Genomic DNA, 10,740 nt, shown 5'->3' with positions numbered 1-10,740 from the left:
TTAAAAAAGGGAAGGAGGAGGATCCTGGGAACTACAGGCCAGTCAGCCTCACCTCAGTCCCCGGAAAAATCATGGAGCAGGTCCTCAAGGAATCAATCCTGAAGCACTTACATGAGAGGAAAGTGATCAGGAACAGTCAGCATGGATTCACCAAGGGAAGGTCATGCCTGACTAATCTAATCACCTTTTATGATGAGATTACTGGTTCTGTGATGAAGGGAAAGCCGTGGATGTATTGTATCTTGACTTTAGCAAAGCTTTTGACACGGTCTCCCACAGTATTCTTGTCAGCAAGTTAAAGAAGTACGGGCTGGATGAATGCACTATAAGGTGGGTAGAAATTTGGCCAGATTGTCGGGCTCAACAGGTAGTGATCAATAGCTCCATGTCTAGTTGGCAGCCGGTGTCAAGTGGAGCGTCCCAAGGGTTGGTCCTGGGGCCGGTTTTGTTCAATATCTTCATAAATGATCTTGAGGATGGTGTGGATTGCACTCTCAGCAAATTTGTGGATGATACTAAACTGGGAGGAGTGGTTGATATGCTGGAGGACAGGGATAGGATACAGAGGGACCTAGAAAATTGGAGGATTGGGCCAAAAGAAATCTGATGTTCAATAAGGATAAGTGCAGGGTCCTGCACTTAGGACGGAAGAACCCAATGCACAGCTACAGAATAGGGGCCGAATGGCTAGGCAGCAGTTCTGCAGAAAAGGACCTGGGGTGACAGTGGACGAGAAGCTGGATATGAGTCAGCAGTGTGCCCTTGTTGCCAAGAAGGCCAATGGCATTTTGGGATGTATAAGTATGGGCATAGCGAGCAGATCGAGGGACGTGGTCATTCCCCTCTATTCGACATTGGTGAGGCCTCATCTGGAGTACTGTGTCCAGTTTTGGGCCCCACACTACAAGAAGGATGTGGATAAATTGGAGAGAGTCCTGTGAAGGGCAACAAAAATGATTAGGGGTCTGGAACACATGACTTATGAGGAGAGGCTGAGGCAACTGGGATTGTTTAGTCTGCAGAAGAGAAGAATGAGAGGGGATTTGATAGCTGCTTTCAACTACCTGAGAGGTGGTTCCAGAGAGGATGGTTCTAGACTATTCTCAGTGGTAGAAGAGGACAGGACAAGGAGTAATGGTCTCAAGTTACAGTGGGGGAGGTTTAGGTTGGATATTAGGAAAAACTTCTTCACTAGGAGGGTGGTGAAACACTGGAATGCGTTACCTAGGGAGGTGGTAGAATCTCCTTCCTTAGAAGTTTTTAAGGTCAGGCTTGACAAAGCCCTGGCTGGGATGATTTAATTGGGGATTGGTCCTGCTTTGAGCAGGGGGTTGGACTAGATGACCTCCTGAGGTCCCTTCCAACCCTGATATTCTATGATTCTATGAATGGGAGAGGTACAGGTGACAAATAGGCCTGCAATGGTTAATAATAATTAATTCTTCCTGGCCTCAAAAATCAGAGAAACTATCCTCATCTGTTTACTCCAAAATATGGTCCACCGACCTAGTCCTGAATGTCACCTAGGAAGAAAATACAACAAGGATATGTCTACATGATAAAAAAACCCTGCAGCATCGAGTCTCTGAGGCCAGGTCTACAAGGGCTCATGCTATGGCACTATAAAAAGCAATGTAGATGTTCAGATTTGGGCTGGAACTGGGGATCTGAAACCCACCCTCCGTCCCAGGCTTCAGTGCCCGAACACGAATGTCTACACGGCTATTTTTAGTGCCGTAGCTCAAGCCCAAGCCTGTAAATATGGGCTCTGAGGCTCTGCTGTGGGGAAATATGTAGACATATCCTAGAAAACAGCTGACATTGTGTAGGATGCTTTGTCTGAGGAACCACAGATGAGTGAGAGGTTCAGTTCTCCAAGAACAGAAACTAAGATGGTCAGATAAGACTATGGTTCTTCTTGCCTAGGCAAGAAACTCCTGATTTACAATATTGCCAAATTTTCTCTCCTTCTCCTCCTCCTGGCCTAGCTAAAAAGACACCAAGCTCTCAGTTCTGGTACCTGGCACCATAGCAGGTGGTGGAGACAGAAGAGCAGTTGCAGGGAAAGTCCAGCCCAGAGCTGGCTGCCCCAAGGACAACGCTTGCTCAGTGGCTCTTTGGGGATGGCACGTAGTCCACACAGCACCACGAGCTGTGACAGGATGGTGTGTGCTCTGTGTAGACAGAATCTTTGAAGAGTTTAGTTGCTAGACTCTAACAAGTCTCTGCTGCACATGTGTGAACAGAGATTTTCCAGAGACTTCTAACTTGAGCTAATTTGGATGCATTTTCACAGGTTTGCCCAGAGGCCTATCTCTGGCACCACAGCCACCACCCACAGCTCCCCCCGCTAAATTTCAAGTCCTTGCTCCAAATCACAGGGGAACTACAGCTTCTCAACAAAACAGTGGTAAGATTTTTTTTTTTTTTAAATGGGCAAAATGTGTTTCTTCCTAATCTCGTTCTCAAAAATGACCCAGCTGTTTTACCTGAAATTTCCCCCAAAAATTCAGCCTGAGGTAGACACCTAGAATGGCAAATTTCAGCTCAAACTATTAAAGACTGGCAAAGTTATAAGCAACTGAAAACAGGGTCTTATAACTAGGAAGTGTTCGACCAACCTTAACCGTACACAGTCCTACCTACACTGGCTAGAATATTTAAATAATAATAATACAAGTTGTCACCTCATTATTCACCGGCTCTTCCACGTCATTAGAAAAACCATCAGTCCTGGAAACACGCATGGAAAAAAACCATCATAACAGCATCTTTCTCATGAAATAATTGCCACCTGCAAAGCCATAACCCATTCTGGCTTCAGAGCCAAAGTCCCCATAAACTATTTTAAAACATAACCTTTCCAAAGCCAGTGACGTTTTACTCTCTAGAATTGTGTTGGCTGGAAACCTGGCTAGGATCTCAGAAAAAGAGGAAAACATTGAGGTGGGAATTAGTCTTACCCCTACACAAAAAATCCTGATTAAAATCCTGATTATTCAGGTTAAATTTTCAAACCTGGGTGGGTAGAAGTAATCAATAGGATTTGTAGGTGCTCAGGACTTTTGAAAAACAATCACCCCTTTATGAATAGGCTGGGAAGAATTGCTCATTTTGCTGGCCAGTTACAAATGAGCAATTTATAATTGTAATACAATACAAATCACAGTCATCTGTGTAATTAAGAGCATCAAAAAACACCTCATTTGCTTTCCAGCATGAACACTGATGGCTCTCTCTTTTCATGGCTCTCAGGGATGAAAAACTTTGAAGGTCATGCCCTGCCAGGGTGTTACTTCCTGACTGTTGGGGTCCTGTGGTCTGTGAAACACCCCATCAAGTATCTCATGCAGAGGAAGAATGAAAACATCAGCAAAAATAAGTGGTACCAGTATCTGGAGCTCCTGGAAGGGCTGGGCAAAGTTATCATTGCTCTAGTGGGTAAGGACTGGAGCTCATTACCTTCCTTTCAGCTAGTAGCAGTGCATCATTCCCCCAGCTGCCTGACATGTCAGCGCCCACACTTGTCGATCAGAATAATGAGCACCAAATAAGTTTCCTCCTATAGATAGCGCCCGACTAAATTCACAGCCATGAAAACCACGTCACTGACCATGAAGTTTAGTCTCCCCCGTGAAATCTGTATAGTATAGGGTAAGAGCATACAAAAGGCCAGATTTCACGGGGGAGACCAGCATTTCTCAAATTTGGGGCCCTGACCCAAAAGGGAGTTGCAGGGGGGTTGCAAGGTTATTTTAGGGGGGTCACGGTATTGCCACCCTTACTTCATAACTGCCTTCAGAACTGGCCAGCGGGAGAGTGACGGCTGCTGGCCGGGTGCCCAGCTCTGAAGACAGCGCCCCGCCAACAGCAGCGCAGAAGTAAAGATGGCAATACCATACCAGGCCACCCTTACTTCTGCGCTGCTGCTGGCGGGTCGCTGTCTTCAGAGCTGGGCTCCCGGCCAGCAGCTGCCGCTCTCCACCTGCCCAGCTCTGAAGGCAGCGCCGCCATCAGCAGCAGCGCAGAAGTAAGGGTAGCAGTGCTGTAACCTCCACTATAATAACCTTGACTCCGCCCACAACTCCTTTTTGGGTCAGGAGCCCTACAGTTACAACACTGTGAAATTTCAGATTTAAATAGCTGAAATCAGGAAATTTATGATTTTTTAAAATCCTATGATTGTTAAACTGACCAAAATGGACCGTGAATTTGGTAGGGCCCTACCTATAGATAATGGGAAAGCAGGCAGGATCTGCTCAGCAGGCTCCAATAGCCTGCCCTGTCTTCCAGTTAAAGTTCATAGTTAGGCCATGTTGGGTTTTTGAATAGTAACAGATCTTTCTGAAGCTAAAAGAAGGCAGATGCACTGTAAATCATTTGCAGACTTAAGACAAGAGGTCTCACTATGCCTGGCAGTAGTGCTGACTCCATGTCACGTCTAGGTTAATACTTACCTCTGTCGCAGCTGCACCTGCCTTCCTGTACCACGACAGGGCAAGGGGCGAAACAGGCAGAGCTGGAAGGCTGGGGCAAGGGGATCCTTGCACAACGCCTGGATTCTGATCCTTTACTCGCCTATGTGCCAAACCTAGAGTAGAAAGGTGGTTAAGTGCTAATAGCTTTCTCAGTGACTTGGATCCTGTTCTCCCTTCACACTGGCCCTTTTCCTGTTGGATAGGGATTCTTGCTGGACAGTTTATTCCCGAGGGCCCCCATTTGCATCTCTACACCCAGGATCACAAGTGGGTGGACCTGCTGACTTGGACACATGGAACCATGTACTTCACTTATGGCCTCTCTGGCCTAGTGGATATTCTCATCCCCCTCCCACTTGGGCTGCCCCCAGGGCTGGATCGCTTCATGCTCTCCCAGGCGCTGTGTGTTGAAGGTTAGTAGCAACTGCACTTCTGACAAAAGGCTGCAGCAGCCTAGGAAGCAGATGAGTCAGAAGCTCTAATAGCAGTGGTCCCCAAACTTTTTAGGGTCATGCCCCCTCCCCAACCCCCCAAGTCAGGGCCTGGAGTGGATGCAGACAGGAGTAAGGGGACCAAGGCCAGGGCCGCAGCCGGGGGCTGGGACCAGGGCCAGGGGCAGAGCAGTGGGCAGGCTGCGGCCGCAGCTGGGGCTGGAGCAAAGCTGGGAGCGGAACAGGGCGGTGCTCCCTCCCCACCCCCTGTGGGAGCTGGCTCAGGCCCCGCCGCGCCCTCCAACCGTTCCTCTGTGCCTCCCTCAGGAGCGTGCGACCCACAGTTTGGGGATCTCTGTCTTACAGGTTTCAAAAATCCTGTTAACGCTTCAGACCATCAGCAACACTATGGCTATGTCTACACTACAAGCACGATAGGGGCACGACTGCAGCTATGCTGCTGGAGCATAGATGCTCCTTACATCGACAGAAGGGGTTTTTCTGTCTATGTTGGTAATCCACCCCCCGCGTAGCAGCAGCTAGGTCGATGGAAGAATTCTTTCCTCGACCTAGCCACATCTACACTGGGGATTAGGTTGGCTTAACTATGGTGCTCAGGGGTGTGAATTTTTTCACATCCCTGAGCGATACAGCTCGGTCGATCTAAATGTTAAGTGTAGACCAGGCCGATGTGGCTTAAACAATTATAAAAATCCTTCTCATCTGTAAATTATTCACTTGAGACTTCCATTTCAGTGGAGGCTCTTGGCTCATTTCAAATCAATGGCTAAGAGAGAAACTTGGAAAACATCTGGGCACATGGGCAGAGTTTCATTGTCAAAAGAAAAAGAAGGAGAAAACATATTTTCAAAGAATGGGCAGAAACTCAGGCATCAGCACTGGAAGAAAGACACAAAGCTCTGTTCCAAAACAGTGGGATTCAGAACCATCAGTTATTTACAGGAAGAAGGGTACTTCAAAAACCTGACTTACAGTCACTTATCAGTGACTTGCCTAGACAACTGGGGACAGACTGTTTGCCTCATAGTCATTTGGACAATAGGACCTGGCTTTTCCCAGACATTTTCTCTTTACTTGCTTGCCTCGAGCTTTTAAATGGCAACATCTCCATTCAGAACAATAGGTCCTCCCTGTGAACTGCACTATCCTATCCAAATACATAGCAGTTACATGTGCACAAGGTAGGGAAAATATCTGTCTCATCAACCGCAACCTAGGCTCCAGGGTCACTGGTTGGTTCTTTGCATCCAGTTCTTCGCTAACCATTTAAGCAGTATTAGCACAATTTGGTTTGAATTTTGGCAGGTTTTCTCTTTTATTTTCATGCCCATCACCGCCTTGCGCTGGATCAGCACATCCACTCACTGATGCTCGTTGCCATATTTGGTGGTGCCTTCTGCTCCCTTCTGGAAGTGTTCATGCGAGATAACCCAATCCTGGAGCTCTTAAGGACGACCATGTTCCTTCTCCAAGGATCCTGGTTCTTGCAGGTTAGTAATTGTTATCCTGTACTTTAAGCCTGACTGACTCTATAGTGGAGAGCAAAAAAGGGGTAAAACACTCAGACTCAAAGGTCAAAAGGGACCATCATGATCTACAACTGTCAGACTTGGACTTAAATTCATTTTAGCCATGATGCGTTATTTACTAAGTTCTCTCTCCAGATTATTAGAGAGGTGAGGTAATGTGTTTTATTGGATCAGCTTCGGTTAGTGAGAGACAAGTTTCTCAGTTGACACAGAACTCTTCTTCAGATCAAGATCTGACGTGTAAGCTCAAAAGCTCGTCTCTGTCACCAGCTTAGAAGGTGGTCCAATAAAAACGTATTACCTCACCCACCTTGCCTCTCCAATATCCTGGGACCAGCACAGCTACAGCTCCTCTCCGGGTTACAGCAGTTCTTCCTCCAGGTTATAACTGTACACACTGGTTCTGAAAACTTTACCTCTCATTTTGTAGAAAAAAAAACACCACACACAACATTTGTAAGAGCGGCTCAGCCTGGGAATGTTGGTCATTTTGTTGCACATTATAGCATTCACAATGTAATAGAATCAGGACTCATCTAGAAGCCAGGCAAGTCTTGCACTGTGCCCTCGATGTCAGCAGCCTTGGGCTCTGTCAGACAAGCAGGGAGACCTAAGTCCTGCCCCCTTCTGACTAAACTCAAAGGTAAGGACCGTCAGGACAAGCACCTCAGATGATCTCAGCTGACAGGATGGTGCATCGGGAAAATAGGATAGGCTAGTGGTTAAAGTGCTAGCCTTGGATTTGGGAGACCTGGACTCAATCTCCTGCTCTGCCACAGACTGCCTGCGTGACCTTGGGCAAATCACTTAGTGTCTCTGTGCCTCAACTCCCCATCTGTAAAATGGGGATATTAATACCTCCCTATCTCACAGGGGTGTTATGAAGATAAAGAAAAACTGGATAGTTCCCCCATTACTATACTAATGTTAGTACCCCAGATAGATGAGCTGTCTCCATAGCCAGGACCCAAAGCATATCAGGCTTTGCAGATTAAAAACACACTGGAAATTTCACCTGGATGCACACAAGGACCCAGTGCAATACACTCATTGTAGTTGGTCACTAAGCAAATTCTGCATTCCTTGAAGTGTCTGGATGGTTTCCTATAGCAGTCCCAAGACAGCATGTTAGAATAGCATAATCAGCAGGTCGAACTGGTGTGCAAAGCTGCAGGAAGGCACAGATATAAAAGGAGTGCAATCTCCTAGGCAGACCCTAGAGCGCAATGGGGAGCCTTTGGTCAGTGCATCCATATTCGATATGGAAGCCGTGTAATAAAGGAGAGGATGGGGTGTTGGAGGAGCTGGCCTGCTCATCAGATCACCACTTATTCTAACTAGATCGGGTTTGTGCTGTACCCACCATGGGGCGGGCCAGACTGGGACCAGACTGATCATGGAAACATCATGTTCCTCACCATGTGCTTCAGCTGGCACTATCTAGGTGCTCTCCTCCTCTTTATCATCAGCTACTTCATCGTGTACTGGTACGTAGTGGGGCCGGGTGGTGGGAGAACGGTGTGTGCAGATATGACCGTCATGAGCCCTGGTTTGTGTCAGTGACACACAACAGATAATAGATCTGCTTATATACAGTGGGCAAAGAACTCCCGTTATTTGTACTGTGGTAAGACCCAGAGGCCCCCAGTGAGGGATCAGGGTTCCCCCTTGTGCACATTCCTAACAAAAAGATAAACGCTGGGGGGTGGAGGTTATCATCTATGTATCTGATGAGAGACAGCAGATGGGAGAGTGAGAGGATTCTGACTGGTGTAATAAGCAGCAGTTCCAGCACTGCCTAGCCATTGATGTCAACGGTGGTTGTATCCACTTACTCCATGGGCAAACAAGCCCCTCACGTAGCAACTTGAGATGCTCAATCCAAAATAGAACACACTGAACATGCTCCCCTTCTGAACGTATTTAAACGCTAGAGCAGCAACCAGAGGGGACATTTAACTGCATCACTGCTGCCAAAATGTAAATTCCCTCCAAATACAGTTTGGTACGGAATATCCAGTCTATTGAGTTACATGTTGTAGACACGCAAGATGAGCCTAGGGTATCCTGAAGAAAACATGGCTACTTGGCTATCCCATACATGGTATACTCAGCACTGGCTCATGAGTTGGATCGTCAATTTAGGACCGGTTTGTGAAGGGTTGCCTCTCATCACGCAACAGGACCTTGTTAAAATTTAACCCTGAAGATTAAAAATTATGCAAAAGTCATATAAATCTTAGTTCTCTCACTTGATTCATTTCCTGAAGGTGGGAGGCTGTCTCATAGCTTGTTAACTATGCCTGTATCAATATTAATCTGTTACAGTTGCATTGAGAGACGGAAGAAATATGGCAGACAGGGAAAAATTGGGAGTTCGACGTTCGACATGAGTTCCTATACTCCACTCCTACTGCAAATGGATAACATGGAAAATGTTGACTCCACGCTGGAGTCTCTTCCTTCCTAGAAGCCAGGAGGATTTTCCTGCCCCCCCAAACAACATGGGCTGCAGATTTGTCACGGTGTTAACAAAAATCACAGAGCGCTACGTTTAGTAAAAGTCACAGGTTTAGGAAGAAATGTTAAAGGTACCAGGGGGGCATGTCAGAGTGGTGGTGTTGGGTCTTGCCCCTTGGGGATGGAAGGCCCTTGGGGGAGGATTGGGTCAACCCTTGAAGGCTGGGAGACCCTGGGGAAGGCTGGAGAGTGAGCCCATCCCACACTCACCCTGCAGGAGGGCTCCTATCCCGAGGCCTCCCAGAAACATCATGGACCAATGGAGGAAAAAACCAAACAGTATCTGACTCCCCCCACCCCGCCATGACAAACTAATGAGCGGAAAAATGGACAGGGAATCCGGCGATCTGGGTTCAATTCCTAGCTCCTCCCAAACATTGCTCTGCGATTCTAGACAAGTCTTTTAACCTTTCTTGTGCCTCGGTTAATCAGCTGTAAAAATGAGGATAACAATATTTCCTTTCCACCACTGTCTATTCAGATTGTAAGCTCTCCAGGGCAGGGACTGTCTCTTATGTATATACAGCACCTAGCACAAAGGGGATATGACGTTGGTCAAGTGCTCTAGATTACAGCTAGGCCAAAAAATTTCACACACTTTATTTGCTGGAAAAAAAAAGTGCAATACCGACTGACCCAAATTCACAAGATCCCCGTCTTCCCACCCCCGGCTTAATGCCATTCACAAAACGGAGGAAAGGCATCACCACCTCTTCCTCTTCTGGTTGTTTTGTGAACGTGGTCATTTAAGGCGGCACAAAAACATTTGTTAACAACATGCTTCATTCACCCCCAAACAGATTTTTTCAGTTCAGCAACATTCTCCCATCTTCAAATTCAGTTCAATCAGGCCCTCCCTCCCCCCCCCACCCCCATCAGAACAGCCAAGTGAACTGAAAAATGAATTATTCACCCAGCTATACTCTAGCCACTACTGTAAATGTAAATGAACATACTCTAGCTGTCATTCACTTCTCTTTCAGCAGAATATAAAGGGACTTAGGTAAAGTGACTTTCAGTGGGGCGTCTTAAGCACTTTGAGAATTTTGCTCATCAACATCATTCCATTCTTACTCTCTGCTTCTTTTTAGTATGTATTAGAATTGAACCACAAGTATAAAGACACCCCCCTGCTAAGAGAGACACCCTTTCCATTAAACAGAAACAGCAGCACATTCTCCCTTCCCACATAACAACGCTGCCTGGTGCTCTGGAGTGTATCATTTGTGCCTTTAAGGTGTTTAAGGCAGGACCGCAGGCGTTAGCCTGGCATTCAGTTCTAGAGCTATGTAAATAATACTTGACAGAAAGATGTCAAAGTATTGAAAATAGGCACCAGGTACAGGACTGGAGACCACAAGTACTAAGCCTGGATCTGCCACTTTCCGCTACTTTGGCCATGTCGCAGCTACGTGCCTCAGTTTCCCTCTTTTTAAAAATGAGTCAAAAAGGGTTTCTCTACCTCAGCTACAGTGTAAGAATTATTGTAAAGCATGCTGAAGATGAAAAAGTGGCTCCTAACATTTAAATCATGGTCTGGAAAGTCATTTTAATTAAGAACGCCCCTAGGAGTATCTCCAGGGTGAGTTTCTAGCTGTCAGGGTACCCTGTACAGTTACAGAACAGACTGGCTTCATTTTTTAAATTTTTTTATTTTTAAGTACACACCCACCCACCAGTTGTTAAAAAAAAAAAAGACAGACTTTGCTTCTCCTTACAGCTGTTAATATTTTATGGATGTGTGTGTGGGGGGGGGGGGTA

The 10,740-nt window shown here is 46.5% G+C and overlaps 1 protein-coding gene across 1 annotated transcript; it reads left to right on the top strand.

The window, feature by feature from the left end:
- Window positions 1-3,257: 3,257 nt before the first annotated feature.
- Window positions 3,258-8,929, top strand: LOC311511232 (transmembrane protein 45B-like; the record flags this gene model as incomplete). Its single annotated transcript, XM_084611647.1, has 5 exons — window positions 3,258-3,441; window positions 4,682-4,891; window positions 6,236-6,420; window positions 7,801-7,946; window positions 8,788-8,929. The coding sequence occupies 5 exons, from the start codon at window positions 3,258-3,260 to the stop codon at window positions 8,927-8,929; spliced, it is 867 nt and encodes a 288-aa protein (XP_084467773.1).
- Between the last annotated feature and the right edge of the window lie 1,811 nt (window positions 8,930-10,740).

The sequence above is a fragment of the Lepidochelys olivacea genome (assembly GCF_965140295.1).
Source record: "Lepidochelys olivacea isolate rLepOli2 genome assembly, chromosome: 22".
NCBI classification, from domain to species: Eukaryota; Metazoa; Chordata; order Testudines; family Cheloniidae; genus Lepidochelys; species Lepidochelys olivacea.
Note: the sequence above shows the minus strand (reverse complement) of the source record. Positions and strands in the feature narration are given on the sequence as shown.